Raw genomic sequence first — 18,295 nt, 5'->3', positions numbered from 1 at the left:
GGGAAAAACCACGCATTCCAGCGGGAGGATGTACAGAGACTCCCTACGGAACGCTGTTGGAGTTGAACTCCCCAAACTCCGGCGGCCTGAGCTGAAATAGCGTCACAACACTCACAACACGCTGGAGGAACTCAGCAGATTGAGCAGCATCCGTGGAAACGATCAGTCAACGTATCAGGCCAGAACCCTTCGTCAGGACTGAAGAGGGAAGGGGCAGAGGCCCTATAAAGAAGGTGGGGGGAGGGTGGGAAGGAGGAGGCTGGTAGGTGCCAGGTGAAAAACCAGTAAGGGGAAAGATAAAGATAACCAGAAAGGTGAAGAAGGAATAGGGGAAAGCACAATGGGTAGTAGAAGGAGGCAGAACCATGAGGGAGGTGATAGGCAGCTGGGGAGGGGGCAGAGTGAAACTGGGATGGGGTAAGAGAGGGGGAGGAAATTACCGGAAGTTGGAGAATTCAATGTTCATACCAAGGGGCTGGAGACTACCCAGATGGTATATGACGGTACTACCCATTGTGTTTTCCCCAACTCCTTCTTCACCTTCCCTGCCGATCCCCTCCCTACTTCCCCTCCCCCACCCCTTTATCTTTGGGTATCTTTATCATGGTTATCTTTAACCATGGACTTTTTACTCTCCTCCCATCCGGTAGGCGCTACAGGAGCCTCTGCTCCCGCACCAGCAGGCACAGGAAGAGCTTCTTCCCCGAGGCTGTGACACTGCTGAACCTCTCATCACAGCACTAAGCAGTATTGCACACATATTGTACTGTCTCAGTACTTTTATATTTGTGTGCTGTAGCACTTTTTTTATTCGTAGTTATTTTGTAAATAACACTATTCTTTGCATTTCTGGTCAGAGGCTAAGTGCATTTCATTGGCTTTGTATCTGTACTCGACACAATGACAATAAAGTTGAATCTATTCTAATCTAATCTTTCCTCTTACTGGTTTTTCACCTGGCACCCACCAGCCTTCTCCTTCCCACCCTCCCCCCACCTTATTTATAGGGCCTCTGCCCCCTCCCTCTTCAGTCCTGACGAAGGGTTCCGGCCCGAAACGTTGACTGATCCTTTCCACGGATGCTGCCCGACTTGCTGAGTTCCTCCAGCGTGTTGTGAGTGCTGCTTTGACCCCAGCGTCTGCAGAGTATTTTGTGTCTACGCTGAAATAGCGTCACGCTCACCGCTACCCTACCGCAGCGACCAATGACGGAGCAGGGAGCCGGAACCGGAGCCAATGGGACTCTGCATCCAGCACATCGTTCTCTGCAACGTCTGTCATCCTCAACGGGACCCTACCACCAAACACATCTTTACCTCCTCCCCCCAGCAGCACCACTCACTGCATCAGGAACATGCTCCTCCGTCAATCAGACCTGCCGCCCCTTGGCCCTCTGCAGAGGGTTAATTATCCCCCCACTCAAAGAAAAACACCACAAATGCTGAAAACTGGAACAGGAGCAGAGAAAGCAGGTCAGGACCCAACGTTAAGGTTTCATATCGAGGTTTTTCCACAGAAACCACTTGAGTTGCTGTGTATCATAAACACAAGAGATTCTGCAGATGCTGGAAAGCCAGGGTAACACACACAAATGCTGGAGGAACTCAGAAGGTTAGGGAGCGTCCATGAAGAGGAATGAACAGACAGCATTTCAGGCTGAGAACCTTCATCAGAACTGGAAAGGAATAGGAAAGAAGTCAGAATCAGAAAGTGGGGAGAGAGGGAGGAGTAACAAGCTGGCAGATAGGAGATGAGAAGCTGGGGGGTGATAGGTAGCAAAGATAAAGGGCTGAAGGAGGAGAGGAGAGTGCGACCAGAGGGAGTGAGAGGCAAGTGAAGGGGTAAGAGAGGAGCCAGAATGGGGAAAGGAAAAAAAAGAGAGAATGGGGAGAGAAGAGACATGACCAAAAGTTAGAGAAATTGATGTTCATGCCATCTGGTTGGAGGTTACCTCGATGGAATATGTTCCTCCAACCTGAGGTCATGGCAGCAGAGGAGGCCATGAACAACAATTTGGAATGAAGAGTGGAATTGAAACGGCTGGCCACCAGGAAATCCCGATTGCTGCATAATACGGAGCAAACGTGCTTGGCAAAGTGGCCCCCCAATCGAGACCAGGTCTCACCAATGTAGAGGAGACCGCACCGGGAGCACCAGATATCACAGATGATCCCAACAGATTTGCACCTGACGCGTTGCCTCACCGGGATGGACTGTTTGGGGCCCTAAAAGGTGTTGAGGGAGGAGGTGAAGGGGCAAGTGCAGCACATGTCACTGGCAGGGATAAGTGCCGGGAGGGAGATCAGTGGGGAGGGACGAATGGATGGAGTCACGGAGGGAGTGATTCCTGTGGAAAGTGGATTGTGGGGGAGGAGGTAAAGTCCTCAGTGAAGGGTCTCGGCCTGAAACATCGACGAGTTATTCCATTCCATAGATGCTGACCGACCTGCTGAGTTCCTCCAGCATTTTGCATAGGAGCTGCTGTACACATCTGACATGTCCCTCAGGCCAGGCCTCTCTCTTCCCCTACCCCTCCACTTGCTGCAGCCTCTCCACTCAGAACTCTCTCACTGGCCAAGTGTTCACTGAGGTAGCTGAGCTTCTCCTCAGCTCAGCACTCCCAACCACGCTCTGTCCAAAATGTTGCCTGGACACTCCAGGCTAGATAGTAAAACAACTGAGCCCAACCTTCCCTGACACACAGGGTGGTCTTCGTCTTCACTTTGTTTTCCATCTTCCCATTTAAGATGGCGCTGGGTGAAACGCAGTGACGGCCTACTGGTAGCAAACAAAACTACTAACCACTTTATTAATCACACTTCTTCTCAGAGATGTTCACTGCAATCAATAGTCTTTTAGAGTTGAGCCTTTGGACCACCAGTGTGAACTGAATTCTTGAGGGTGCAGGACAGATGTGGCACTGCGTATATGGGCTGAATCAGGGCCCTAGAGTGAGGAACGAGCCAACGATTGGCCATTGCTGGAGTGGCTTGCTGATTCGAAGCAGCAGATCCAGGCCAGGTGAGGCAGAGCCGAGGCGGGGGGTGGGGGTGGTGCCTGGGCCGAGAGCAAGGAAAGAGCTGAGGTTTGGCTGATTTTTTGCACCGGGCCAGATCGCAAAGGTCGGGGTGTCGGGGCCAGAGGTGAGGGTCAGGCTGGTGTTCAACTCGTAACTCATCTCTGTGCTAAACTGAGACTGGCCTGCAACGAACAGGCTCTTGGATTGACTGCAATAATGACCGGTTTTGTGGCTATGAGTTCACTTTCGTTGTTTAGTGGTTTGCTTGTGTTTTACTGTTTGTATGATTTGTTCTTTTTTCTACACATTTGTTTAAATGGGCTCTATTGGATTCCTCTGCTTTGGGACCACCTGTAAGGATTCAGCCTCAAGGCTGTATATAGTATACACAGTTTGATAACAAATGCACTTTGAACTTTGGTCATGAACCTGATGGAGTCTACTCAACCCCAATCAAGTTGATGGGGATTTTGGCCTCAATGCAGACTTGCTATGATTAGTCAATAGCTTAACAACCAAAGCAGTGCACGAAAAATGCTGGCGGAATTCAGCATTAATGGAAATTGACAAACAGTTGACATTTCAGGCCAAGACCCATTTTCAATCACTCTGCCTTCTCAGGTGCCAATCCTTTTATGTCAACGATTCCTACTTCCAGCTCATTTTAAGATCCATTCCTTTACAGAGCAAATCATCGGGTAAAAGCACCTATCATCTTTCATTCTCGCTGACAATGTGGAGAGGGTAGGGTCAGGGGTGTATTTTTTAACACCACTGCACCCTCACCTGCCCCAGCACCACCCGTTCCCTCTCAGATCTGTCACATCACTGATTGCTCTCACCTCCGTCAAGGATCGATACCCTCACTGATCACCCAGAGTGTGTGGGCACGGCTCACATTCAGGACTAGAAGTGCTGCAGGTAGATGGAGATTAAACAGCCACTGATAGCCAGCATCACCACCAAGCAGACAGGGAAGCTAGACCAGGTCACCAATGCCCATCAGAAGTGAACCTTGTCCTTCTCCCCCACCTCCCTTCACACGTACCCAGTCCCACACCAACGTGGTTCAACCCTCATCTACCCTCCAAAATATCCTGGGAACCGACGTAGAGCAACCGGAGAGAGGAGCTCAGGGGGACCCTGAATATGAAAGCATCACACAGGGACGTTATGAATCACAGTCCACTGCACCGCAACCCAGAACACTGTTCCTGCCCCAGCCTTGAGGATACCGACTGTTACAAGTACTTCTTCCCTTCCTCCAAGTCTACACGGGGAACACCAGGGTTACTTCAGTGGGAGGGAGGGGGGCAGGGTCCCTGATCAGTTCCAAACACACTACCTGAGTTACCCAGCCACCAGTTACAATACACGAGATGTGAGACTGAAGGACTAAGGCTGCCTACTCTGACTCCTGGTCCCAATGTACGGATAAACAAGGAGTTATTAGCTGGGTGGGGGGAGTTTGACTGTTTTCCCTTCAGAGGCTTTGATGCTGAGACAGTGTCTGTAACTCCCGACAATCAGCAGCTCACCCCCTGCCCACAACCACCAGAAAACCTGACCGTGTACTCACTGGGCCACAGCTGCAGCAGGTAGTGTAAGACCTCGATGTGCCTCTTGAAATCCAGAGCGCTGGCGAGTTCCTTGGAGTGCGAGAAGGCGCAGGAGCCGTGCTGGGAGTTTTCCTGCTTCTGGCCAAGGAGCACTGGCCCAAAGCACACCGCCAGGTTCTGGCACGTCATCTTGTTGGACTCCTGGAGCGAGGCCACCAGGCTCAGATGGTCAAGGAGCAGGGTCAGTGTGGCCTGATGGAGGACAGCACACGCGTTACAAGGAGAGGAGTGGGGAGTGGACACATACCAACCCTGCCCGAGTCTCTGCTGCTCCAGGGAAAAGGGGTCTCGTTTATACAGTCCACAACACCAACATCACTATCACTTCAGTGAGGGGGGAGGGGCAGACGGAGAGGGAGAGGAATGGGTGCGGGGGAGAGAGAGGGGGTGAGAGGGGGTCGATGGGGGTAGAGAGGGAGGGTAGAGGGGTAGAGTGGGGGGTTAGAGAGGTGGCAGAGAGTGGGGGGTAGAGAGGGAGAGAGTGAGGGGGAGAGAGCGAGGGTGAGGAGCGGAGGGGGAGGGAGAGACAAGAGAGAGGGTGGGAGATGCTGGAGGTCCACACTATCACAAGGCGAACATGAAAACTCCACACAGACAGCACCAGTGGTCAGGATGGAAGCTGAGTGTCTGGAATGGTGGACAGCCTCACGACTGCCCCATTATCTTTCCCCTTACTGGTTTTTCACCTGGAACCTACCAGCCTTCTCCTTCCCACCCTTTCCCCACCTACTTTATAAGGCTTCTGCCCCTTCCCTCTTCAGCCCTGACAAAGGGTTCTGGCCCGAAACATTGACTGATTGTTTCCACGGATGCTGCCCGACCTGCTGAGTTCCTCCAGCGTGTTGTGAGTGACTGCCCTGCTCTGTCACGCCCTGCCTTGGCGAAACATCCAAAGGATCATCCCGGTGGGGAGTGTGTGAAGGGGAAGTACTGGTATTTACACAGCAGCTTCCTCAGAATTCGAGGAACACTCTACGTCTGGGAGGTTGTAAATACAGTGCAGTGGTGGGGGAAGCAGCAGCCATTTTGTACATAGCAAGATCCAACAAGCAGCACTGACACAGTGATCAAATAATCTGTTTTTTTTCCCCTCAGACATAATTCTAATGCCTGATCAGCTTTGAGCACAAGGTGAGTTGAATATCTCCTCAGGAAGACGGGAACATTGAGAGTAATGCACTCCCTTGGAGCGTCGGTCCCTGATACGTGCTCAATGCACACCCAGGGCTGCCATCCCAAAGGGGTGGGCACAACCTTCTATCTCAGACAACGGTTTCCAGAAGCAACTTCACTCTCGGGTCTCTCCCTGCCCCTGTTGGAGGCAGGTTGCTTGCCCTCCCGAAGCCTGGAAAATAACATTATATCTGAGTTTGATTTTATTTTTATAGATAGACAGACTGCGGAGTCGGCCCTCCCAGCCCTTCGAGCTGCACCACCACCAACCCCAATTTAACCTTAATCATGGACAATTAGAATGACAAATTTACCTACTAACCGATGCGTCTTTGGACTGTGGGAGGAAACGAGAGCACCCGGAGGAAACCCATGCGTTCCATGGGGAGAACATACAAACTCCTTACAAAGGACGCCGGGATTGAACTCCAAGCTCTGACGCCCCGAGCAGTAACAGTGTCGGGCAGACTAATACACCACCACGGTGAGTTGTAATGCACCCGTGAACTAGTGGCGAAAGCAGATTGGATAATGTAGATTAGTGGCGAAAGCAGATTGGTTAATGTAGATTAGTGGCGAAAGCAGATTGGATAATGTAGATTAGTGGCGAAAGCAGATTGAATAATGTAGATTAGTGGCGAAAGCAGATTGGATAATGTAGATTAGTGGCGAAAGCAGATTGGATAATGTAGATTAGTGGCGAAAGCAGAATGGATAATGTAGATTAGTGGTGAAAGCAGATTGGATAATGTAGATTAGTGGCGAAAGCAGATTGGATAATGTAGCATGAAGGGTTTACTACACCCACCTGGACCTCTACTCTCCCATTGTGCTCTGCATTTCTTTGCTCTGATTTCTAGGCCACTGTGGTGCCCAATTTTCCAGACTCGCTCCCAATTCAAACCAATCCATTGATGAAAAATAGATCAGGTACCCTGTTTGGTAAATGTGAAAACTAATTTGCTTGTGGCAGGAGTCAACCAAACTTTAGATGGGATTGAGATTCTGGGTTCTGGGGAAGGGAGTGGGGCGGGGGAGACCATTGGAGATGGTGTTGTGGAAGTCACAGCGGGGCAAGGATGGACCGGGGCAGTTGTAGTCAAGTGAGACTGCTAGGGATACCTCTGCTTACTACAGACAAGATGGTGTGTACTCAAGTGAGACCTCTGTAGTGAGACTTTTCCAGAAAGCTCTTCCCAAAATATAGCTTTCCTTTAAAGAGGTGACATAGAATTGGAAGGTGTAGAATATCTTTGTGGTTAAGAGCTCAGAATTTGTAAGGGTAAAAAGGCCCTGATGGGACTTATATATGGGTGCTGAACTGTTAGCAAAGATGAGAGCTACACATTACAACAGCTGATAGAAAAGGCATGTCAAAAGGGCAATATTACAATAGTTATGGGGGATTTCAACATGCAGGTAGATTGGGAAGATCAGGTCAGTGCTAGATCCCAGTGGGGAAACTTGTAGATGGCTTTTCAGCTCGTGCTTGAGCCCACTGGGGGATCAGCTATTCTGGATAGGGTATTGTGCAATGAACTGTACTGATTAGAGAGCTTAAGGTAAAAGAAACCATAGGGGAAGTGATCATATATTGATTGAATTCACCCGGAAATTTGAGAAGGAGAAGGTAAAGTCAGATGTATCAGTATTACAGTGGATAAAGGGAATTATCGAGGCACGAGAGAGGAGTTGGCCAGAATTGATTGAAAAAGAACACTGGCAGGGATGAGGCAGAGAGGCATGGTTGGAATTTCTGGGAGCAATTCAGAAGGGGCAGAATAGATACATCCCAAAGATGAAGTAGTATTCTAAAGGCAGGATAACACAACTGCGGCTAACAAGGGAAGACAAAGCCAAAAGAGACAGCATACAAGAGAGTAAAAATTAGTGGGAAGTTAGAGGATTAGGAGGTTTTAAAGACTAACAGAAGGCAAGTAAAAAGATGGAATACAAATGAAAGCTAGCCAATAATATTAAAGAGGATACCAAAAGTTTCTTCAGAAATATAAAGGGTAAAAGACAGGCAAGAATAGATATCAGACTGCTGGAAAATTATGCTGGAGAGGTAGTAATGGGGGACAAGGAAATGTTGGATGAACCAAATAAGTAATTTTGCATCAGTCTTCACTGTGGAAGACACTAGCAGTATGCTGGAAGTTCGAATCTTCACTCAAAACTGTCAGGGGGCGGAAGTGAGTGAAGTTGCCATTACTAGGGAGAGTGTCCTGGGAAAACTTCTGAAAGAGTTGGCTGAGGAGACAGTGTAGCCATTATTAATGATCTTTCAAGAATCAATAGATTCTGGCATGGTCCCGGAGGACTGGAAAATTGCAAACGTTGCTCCACTCTTCCAGGAAGGGATAGGGGCAGAAGAAAAGGAATTATAGCCCAGTTATTCTGACTTCAGTAGTTGCGAAGATGTGGGAGTTGATTGTTAAGGACGTGGTTTTGTTGTACTTAGAAGCACATGTTAAAATAGGTCGAAGTCAGCATGATTTCCTTAAGGGAAAATCCTGCCAAACAAATCCGTTGGAATTATTTGAAGAAATAACAAGCAGGATAGAACAAAGGAGAATCAGTGGATGTTGTGTACTTGGATTTTCAGAGGGTCTTTGACAAGGTGCCACACAGGAGGCTGCTAAGCAAGTTAAGAGCACAGGGTATTACAGGAAAGATACTGGCATGGATAGAGAATTGGCTGATTGGCAGGAGGAAACAGTGGGAATAAAAGAAACCTTTTCAGATTGGCTGCTGGTGACTAGTGGTGTTCCACAGGGGTCTGTGTTGGGACAGTGTCTTTTTACGTTGTAATTCAACGTTCTGGATGATGAAATTGATGGCTTTGGGGCCAAGTGTATGGATGATACGAAGACAGATAAAGGGGCAGATAGTTTTCAAAGAAGCAGGGAGGTTGCAGAAGGACTTAGACAGATTAGGAGACTGGGCAAAGAAGTGGCAGGTGGTTTACAGTGTTGGGTTGTGTACGGTCATGCGCTTTGGTAGAAGAAATAAAAGCATAAACTATTTTCTAAAAGGACAGAAAATTCAAAAATCCGAGATGTAAAGGGACTTGAGAGTCAGCTTGCAGCATTCCCTCAAGGTTAATTTGCAGGTTGGTGGTGAGGAAGGCAAATGTAATGTTAGCATTCATTTTGAGAGGCCTAGAATATAAAAGCAGGGATGTAATTTTGAGGCTTAATAAGGGATTGGTAATTTGGAGTATTGTGAGAAGTTTGGACCCTTTATCTAAGAAAGCATGTGCCGACCTTGGAGAGTGTTCAGAAGAGGTTCATTCTGGGAATGAAAGGGTTACCATATGAGGCTCAGTGTCTACGTTCCCTGGAATTCAGAAGAATGAGCGGGGATCTCATTGAAACCTATCAAATGTTGAAAGGCCTCAATAGAGTGGATGTAGAGAGGACGCTGCCTATAGTGGGGGAGTTAGGACCAGAGGGCACTGCCTCAGAATAGAGGGGTTTGCATTTAGAATGAAGATGAGGAGGAATTTCTTTAACCAGTGAGTGACGAATCTGTGGAACTCATTTTCACAGGCGGTTGTGGAGTCACTGGGTACATTTAAAGCAGAGCTTGATAGATTTTTGATTAGACAGGGCATGAAGGATTATGGGGAGAAGGCAGGAGATTGGGGCTGAGAGGGAAAATGGATCCACCGTGGTGATATGGCGGAGAAGACTTGATGGGCCAAATAGGCTAATTCTGCTCCTGATGGTATGGTCTTTACTCAACAGGGGGCACTGGAGACAGATAAGAGAACAGAAGGATGTGAAACATACCCGACGACTAAGGCTCTATTGTCTGCTTGAGGTTTCGCTGATCACCTCTACTGTCAATGGTGTTTGATCTTGCAAGTTGGGAGTTCAAAAATATATTACACTAATCGATTCCTGTAACCGATAAGCCAATTTTGTATAAAAACATCAGTTCTCTGTTCAGACTTCAGAACAGTGTGGGTGACAGAGGCCCCAGCTGTTCTCCTTGTGCACAAGTAAAATAAAAGGAAGAGTTGTAAGTGCTTTTGTGTTCCAGGCCCGGTTATTTTAGATATTTTATCATTGGTAATGTCAGGGACATTTGCCACACTGCTATTTCAGCGTGTGGCCAAGTGGTTAAGGCGTTCGTCTAGTGATTTGAAGGTCGCTAGTTCGAGCCTTGGCTGAGGCAGTGTGTGTGTCCTTGAGCAGGGCACTTAACCACACATTGCTCTGTGATGACACCAGTGCCAAGCTGTATGGGTCCTAATGCCCTTCCCTTGGACAACATCGGTGGCGTGGAGAGGGGAGACTTGCAGCATGGGCAACTGCTGGTCTTCCATACAACCTTGCCCAGGCCTGCACCCTGGAAACCTTCCAAGGCGCAAATCCATGGTCTCATGAGACTAATGGATGCCTATATAAATTTCTGCAGACCACGGGAGGTCTCCCCCTTATTACAATTATATCCCTGCAAAAGCTGGAGTGCAGCAGGGATCGGGAAGAACTGAATGTACAGGAAATATTGGGAATGATCAGTGGTGAAAGAATGAGGGGACGGGAATGGATAAGGCTGCATCCCGAGATTCCTGTGTCATAGTTTCCCGACTAATGGAGAGGAACTGCAAGGCACTAAAACACTGCAAACTGGGAAAAGAAAAAAAAAATCCATACACTACCAGATTGTTAGCAAAGTGAAAAATTATACAATACTCATAATTAAAGGAGATTCATATAAACCTCTGTTACACCCATCACCATGGCAGACTGGTGTTTTTAATTGATTTTACATGGGCTGTGCTCACCACAAAGCCTTTTATAGTCACTGAAGACCCTCTCACAAGGCAATGAGCAGACTGACGAGTCATCCACTAAGGGATGGGTAGACCTCCTCCTGGCTCTAACATTGCTCACTGATGTCCTCAAGAGGCCGGGGGCTATGGGGACAGTGCTTTGCGTTTCACGCAGAGGATGGTGTTTCAGGTAGTGTAACACTCTCTCCGTACTGCACAGACAGTTTAAGTGTTGCTGCTTCGGGCTCAGGAGAGTGCCCTGGGTTACGGTACCACGCACTGCCCCATGGCCAAACGATGACGACCTTTCTGCACACTTTCTCCAGGACCCCGACCGGAGTGTGGCAGTGGGCCTGGTTGCTGGCAGATGTGTCCCCGAAACCGGTGCACACCTGGCATCAAAAGCCCATGGTCTGGTGCGCGAAGCCAGGCTTCAGCCCGCACCGTTCAACATGCACAACATGCTGGAGGAACTCAGCAGGTCAGGCAGTATCTGTGGAAAAGAGTAAACAGTCGATGTTTCGGGCCGAGACCCTTCTTCAGGGCAGTTTGCCTGCCTGTCCCTCTCTGTTTGGAGGCCGTCAGCCCATTGAGTCTGTTCTAGCTCACAGAACAATCATATTGCCCCCAACTGTTTTCCCCACAACCTACTTTCCACACACTTCCACAGATTCTACCACACACCCAAACAGAGCCGCCAGTTAACCCACTGATCCACGTATTTGGGACATGGAAGGAAATCGGAGCATCTAGGGAATGCATCATGGCTACAGTGACAGCGTGCGAACTCCAAAAAGACAGCATCCATGGTCAGGGTCATATCTCAGTCACTCAACAGGGCGTTACTAACAGCCTTGTCGTTAAACTTAAAAAGGGAAGGAGGGCAAGGGGCTGGAGCACAGCAAAGAGTTGGGCCAAATGGCCTTCTTTCAAAGCTGAATGTTCCATGGAGAAGACATGCACCAGACAGGTCATGTGTGGGCATGCGGTGGTGAGATAACAACTTCACCTGCACAGTACACAAGGACTGTGCACATCCCACACAGGGAGCTGCCTCACTGCCAGCCTGCAGAGTAGCCAAGCACGTCGCACGGCATCTCTGCGGGCGGGGAGTGTGCAGGGCGGGGAGGGATGACGGCAGATACGAGAGGAAGGTAGATTCCCACAATGCTGAACTGAATTGAATGGAGGTGAGGCTGTGGGCACAAACTGGGGAAATTCTGGCCTGGGCCTGACAACAGGCCCACCCTACGATATGCAAAGGGTGGGTCTCTCCCAGTAGTGACCTCGGCTGTGGAAGGAGCAAAGACCACGAGAGATCTTGGCTCCTGTGGAAGATGAAGAAGTCATTCATCATCGCCTCAGTAAACAACTACTTGTTGGTTCTTTGCTCTGTTCTACACATGTGTGTACACACTTACACAGTGTCATCACACACACACACACACATCTCTCTGACTCATCCCATGATATCCAAGGCCAGCCAGCTCATTTTACTGCTGGGATTCCTGGCACTGCAGGGCTGTGATTTCATTACCTTCTCAGCCTGAGGGAGGCAGTCAAGCAGGGCCACCGCGTTGACGGCGCGGAGGCTGGCGTCGGGCACACCATTGGACATCTTCAGGGGCCACGTGGCCGTGGTCTCCAGCACCACATCGTAGAGGGTCTTTGTGATGAGGGGAGACGGGAGCTCACGAAGGTAGTCCTTGAGGATGCCTGTGGAAGTGGCAGAGGCAGAGAGTGAGCAACACCAGCGTACACTGTCACCAACACAGTGATGGTGTGGCTCTCCCTCCTTCTGGGCACCACAGCCTGGCCTTAAACCGGGGCTCGTCTCAGCCCAGGCAAGGAACGCGATGGGTTGTCTGGGATCTGTACAACTCAGTGCTCGAACACATTCACTGCCAAACAACTGCCCCCCCCCCCACCTGACAGCTGACAGGCCATCTGATGCTCTGATGCAGGAATTCGGCCACCTCCTTCTGGTTTGGCCTGGAGGTGACGCTGTCTGAAACGGGACTCCATTGTCCCTACCTTCCCGGGGGGCAAACAGGGATGGGCAATAAATGCTGGTCTCACCTGCAATGCCCAGGTCCTGGAGAACGAAATAATAAATAGTCACCTCCCTCTCTGTGCAGTGAGGCTGCGGCTGGTGCTGGAGACGCGAGTACAGGAGAAACGACGCAGGAGTCAGAAAGACGGGGAGCTCGGGTGGTGTGGAGAATGGGGGGCGGGGAGGGAAGGAACGGAGGTTGGTGGTTAAATCGTGAGACTGGGGCTTGGGGTGGTCACCGGGAATGACGAACATATGGAACACTGGCTGTGGGAAAACTGCTACTTACAATGTTTGTCTACTCTAAATTAATATTGAAACCACTCCTGTGTAGATAGTGTGCAGCTGCATCACTGGTCTGGCGGAACCCTGGGTCTGGCCTGCTCCTACAGAGAGTCATAGCACACTACAGCACAGAAACAGGTTCTTCGGCCCATCTACTCCATGCTAAACGTTATTCTGCTTAGACTCATTGACCCACACCTGAACCGTAACCCTCTGTACCACTTCCATCCATGCACTCACCAAGACTACTTCTTGTCCTAAATAAAAATCGTTGAAATCTGACATCTTTCTGAGCCCTTTCTATAGAATTCCACATGGATTGGAAAGGAACTGTTTTCTTGCTAATATTGTGGTGGATTTTAATTTCTCAGACAGCCTCGACCTAGAAAGCTCACCAAAACTGTTATGAGCCCTGAGGCCTCTGTGGCGAGGAGTGTTCGGCTTCTGGGGTTCTTGAGCACCTGCATTCATTAACTGTTGTGTTAACTAAAGACATTAAGCTCTGGTGTTTTAATGTTTAATCTTGTCAAGTTAATTGTGATTGGCACTGGTTTTCTGCTCTCCATGATTATTTAATTCGGACTCTTGATTAGCGTGGATTGCGGGGTCCTTGTGTTGAGACTGATTTGTCTCACAGTGTCCCTTTGTTTGTGCCACTGATGTCCTGCTGGTATTCCTACACATACCTCTTGTTTCTGTCTCTACGTGGGAGTCTGCTGTTCCTCCGCACTTGGGTTGCGTCGTTGACGGCGCTTCCCGCAACAGATTCTGTCGTCCCTCCACACCTGGGTTCAGTCATTGCCAGCGCTCACCGTGACACAAAACCCCTACTTTCTCAGGAGGCTGAAAAATTCTGGCATGTCCTCAGCAACCCTTACCAAATTTTACTGAATTTGCTATGTTACCGCAAGAAACTGAAGAAACTTGTGGGCACAGCTTAGCAGAAACCAGCCTCACATCGATGGACTCGGTCTGTACTTCTTGCTGCCTCAGTAACGCAGCCAGCATAATCGAAGACCCCACTCATCCCAGACATTCTCTCTTCTCCCCTCTCCCACTGGGCAGAAGACACAAAAGGCTGAAAGCACGTTCCATCAGCTCACGGACAACTTCTATCCTGACATTAAGACTATTTAATTGCTCCTTAGTACAATAAAATGGACACTTCACCTCACATTCTACGTTATGACCTTGCACCTTATTGTGTACCTGCACCATACTTTCCCTGTAGCAGTAACACTGTATTTAATATTCTGTTATTGCCTTCTCTTGTTCTAGCTCAATACACTGTGCAATGATTTGATCTGCGTGCAAGACAAGCTTTTCACTGTATCTCAGTGCAAGGGACAATAAACCAATGGCTGGACCATGTTCATTTTTGTGGCTTAACGGGATCACACCTTCTTAATGTAGCTTCCTAATCAACCAAAGTCAGCTCACACCTCAAACCTTCATATTTTGCTTTGCTTAGATTTAAGACCCTAGTTTCAGACTGAATTACATCACTTGTAATCTTCAAATTAAAATTCTATCATGTTATGATCGCTGCCCCCTAAAGGTTCTGATCATGAATTAACCCTTTCTCAATGCACAACCACAAACATCCTTTACCTTTGATGAAATTAAAATGCAGAAATGTTGGAAATACTCAGCAGGTCAGGCAGCACGCAAGGAGGGAGAAAGAGAGCCAATATTTCCATTTCTCTTTCCGCAGACGCTGGCTGACGTGCTGAGTGGTTGCATTTTTGTATTCTTTTATCTAGAGAGCAGGCAGAAAGTAGGGAACAACAAGGCTATTAGTAACGCCAGCAGAGAGGAAGTGTTACAAGCCATCATGAAGAACATCCCAGCAGGGCACTGAAAAATCAAAGCAAACATGAATCATGCAAGTAACTATGGTTTTATACAAAGGGAGATCATGTCTGACCCATGTATTGGAGTTCAGTGAAGCTGGGCCATGTGCTGTGGATGTCCACACTTCGATTTACTGAAGTCATTCGATAAAGGTGCGACAGTATAGCAGAAAATAAAAGCCCACAATAAGGGGCATAACATACTAGTGAGGATGGAAGAGTGGCTGGCTGATAGTGAACATGTCATGGGTATTGTGCCACAGCGAATGGTGATGGGGCCTCACTGAAAGTGCAGCTGCTAGAATTGTTGAAGACAGAAAGATAAAGAAGAATGCACGCTGTAATAGGGATAGGCAAAGGCTACAGATGGATTCAGGTACATTATCTGGGTGGGCAAGGGGCTGGGAAATGTAGGAAAATGCAAAATGATCTGATTAGTCGGAAACTAAGAAGCACATAATCTGGTTCATGAGGAACGACAGATGAAGATGGAGAGTTTCTGGGCGCCTTAGTGCGGTTAGTCCACAGCTTCAGTGGGTGATTTGGAAAGCTGATAAAAAGGTTTCAATTTACTGAATACAAAAGTAGAGAGATCGTGCTTCAGTTCTATAGGACATTGGAGAAATTCCAGGCATTGTGTATAGACTTCAGAGATTGGAACTGTATGGATTACTGAAATGATGGGGTTGAGGTGACATATGTAGATAGGTTGAACAGGCTTGCTAGAACTTGGAAGACAGAGAGGGAACTTAATTGAAGATCTTGATATGGACATAGGACAGTAAAGCACAGGAACAGATTCCAGGCCCATCATGTCTGTACTGACCATGATGTCAATCTAACTAAACCTATCTGCCTGTCTGCATATGGGTGATGTCCTTTCATCACCTGTCTGTCAAAGCACCATATAAATGTTGTTACTGCCTCTGTTTCTACCACCTCCCCGGGCAGCATGCTCCTGGCACTCACCACTCCGTGTAAGAAAAACTTGCCTTGTAAATTTTTGTTAATCTACCACCACTAAGGTCATGTTCTCTTCTCATTCTCTTCTAATCAGGAAGGTGGTACAGGAGCCTCAGGACCCATACCAGCAAGTTCAGAAACAGTTACTACGCCTCAGCTATCAGACTCTTGAAACAGAGGGGATAAATTCACTCAACCCAAAATTGAACATCTGCCACTTCTTTGCCCATTTTCTCAATCTGTCTAAGTCCTTTGCAGAATCCTTGCTTCCTTAACACCATCTGCCTCTCCACCTATCCTCATATCGTCTGCAAACTTGGCTAAAGCAGCCATCAAATTTGTCATCCAAGTCATTGATATATAATGTTAGCTAATCTTCTATCCATGCTTGTATCTATGCTGTAATACCATGGGTTCTTATCTTGTTAAGCAGCCCCATGTGTGGCTCCTTGTCAACATCCACTGACTCTCCGTAGTCTATCGTGCCTGTTACTTCAAAAAATTCCAACAGATTTGTCAGGTAAGATTTCCCTTAAGGAAACTATGCTGACCGAAACCTCATCCTCAATAATGGACTCCAACATCTTCCCAACCACTGAAGTTAGGCTAACTGGCCCATAATTCAAGCTCCCGAGCCCATAAGGCTCAGGAGCTTGAAGACTCCTACGGCCAGATTTGGGAGCAGCTTCTTTCCAACTGTGATAAGACTGCTGAATGGATCCTGACCCGGATCTGGGCCGTACCCTCCAAATATCCGGACCTGCCTCTCGGTTTTTTTGCACTACCTTACTTTACCTTTTCTATTTTCTATTTATGATTTATAATTTAAATTTTTAATATTTACTATTGATTTGTACTCCAGGGAGCGCGAAGCGCAGAATCAAATATCGCTGTGATGATTGTACGCTCTAGTATCAATTGTTTGGCGACAATGAAGTATAAAGTATAAAGTATTTTCTTTCTTCTGCATCCCTTCTTTCATAAAGAGTGGAGTGACAGTTACAAATCTCCAGTCCTCTGGAGCCATTTCAGAATCTAGTGATTCTTGAAAGATCATTGCTAATGCACCAACAATCTCTTCAGCCTCCTCTTTTGTTACTCCCCCCCCCCCCCCCCCCCCGCAATCTCCAGTACTCTACCAGAGGCCTGGGAGTTTGAAGGTTCAGCGCAGTACCTTTGCTGTCCCTTGTAGTGCGCTCTCCTGGACCAAGATCTCAGATGTTGTTCCCAGTATCTGTTGGAGAAAGTCTCCCAGTCCAGGTGTCACAGCTCCAAGTGCTCCTATCACCACCGGGATTACTCTGGCTTTAACCTTCCACATCCTTTTTATCTGCTCTTTCAACTCCTGGTTTCTCCAATGTCTCATATTCTTCCTTCCTGATGTTACTATCATTTGGGATTGCCACATCTACTATTATTTTCTTCTGTTTCTTGTTCAATATTACTATGGCTGGTTGGTTGGCCAGTACCTGCTTACCTGTCTGTATTTGGAAGTCCCACAGGATCTTAGCTGGGTCATTCTCCACTATCTTCTCAGATGTTTTCCATTTGGAGTTGGGGATATCCAATCCATATTCAATGCACATGTTCCTGTACGCCATCCCTGCAGCTTGGTTGTGCCGTTCAGTGTCTGCTGTCCCTGTCTGCATCTTGCACTCTACTCCTATGTGCTGGATGACTTCAGTGGATTCCTTGCACAGTCTGCATCTTGGGTCTTGTCTGGTGTGATAAACCCTTGCTTCTATTGCTCTTGTACTCAGCCTGTTTTTGTGCTGCTCCTCAGCCCAGCCATTGGTAGGACTTTCTTATGTCAGTCACCTCTGATATCTGGCGATGGTGCGTCCCATGCAGTGGCTTATCCTGCCACGGTCTCTGGTCCTCTGGCTCTGCTTCACCCACTTCCATTTCCATGTCGCTGCCTGCTGCCTGAGGTATTCGCCTAGCAGGTCATCTTTAGGGTCCATCTTCCTGACGTCCTTTTGGATGCTTCACATTTCTTCCAGGACTGTGATCTTGACACTTCCAAGTCCCCGTCCTCCTCTATTCCAGAAGGTGTACAATTGGTCAACGTTGGACTTTGGAGGGAATCCTTCATGCATTGTTAGTAGTTTCCGGGTCTTGGTGTCAGTGGCTTCCAGTTTGTTCCTTGACCAGCAGCTGGGTATCTGAAGACTGGTGGGGCAAACGTGTCGATGGCTCTGATCGTGTTCTTCCCATTCAGCTGGCTTTTTAGGACATGTCTGACTCTTTGGAGGTACTTAGATGTTGCAGCCTTCCTTGTGTCCTCATTGTGGCTTCCATGCACCTGCAGGATCCCCAGGTATTGTAGCTGTCCTGAACATCTGGTATGAGGCTTTCAGGTAACTTGACTCATTCATTCTTGATGAGTTTGCCTCTTTTCACTACCATCTGGCTGCACTTTTCCAGTCCAAATGACATCCCGATGTCTATGCTGTACACCCTTGTCAGGTGAATTAGTGAGTCAATGTCTCTTCCATTTCTGGCATACAACTTGATGTCATCCATGTACAGGAGGTGGCTGAT

General features: G+C 48.1%; 1 protein-coding gene across 1 annotated transcript in view; it reads right to left on the bottom strand.

Annotated features, from left to right (window-relative positions):
* The window catches only part of LOC140191068 (rho GTPase-activating protein SYDE2-like), a 79,188-nt gene that overhangs the window by 2,583 nt on the left and 58,310 nt on the right, over positions 1 to 18,295 (bottom strand). The window contains exons 6-7 of the mRNA XM_072248144.1: positions 12,135 to 12,313; positions 4,599 to 4,830 (exon numbers count right to left, since the gene is read on the bottom strand). Coding sequence (XP_072104245.1) covers positions 4,599 to 4,830; positions 12,135 to 12,313 — 411 coding nt within the window. The remainder of the gene's footprint in view (positions 1 to 4,598; positions 4,831 to 12,134; positions 12,314 to 18,295) is intronic.

The sequence above is a fragment of the Mobula birostris genome, chromosome 32 (genome assembly GCF_030028105.1).
Source record: "Mobula birostris isolate sMobBir1 chromosome 32, sMobBir1.hap1, whole genome shotgun sequence".
Classification (NCBI taxonomy): Eukaryota; Metazoa; Chordata; class Chondrichthyes; order Myliobatiformes; family Myliobatidae; genus Mobula; species Mobula birostris.
Note: the sequence above shows the minus strand (reverse complement) of the source record. Positions and strands in the feature narration are given on the sequence as shown.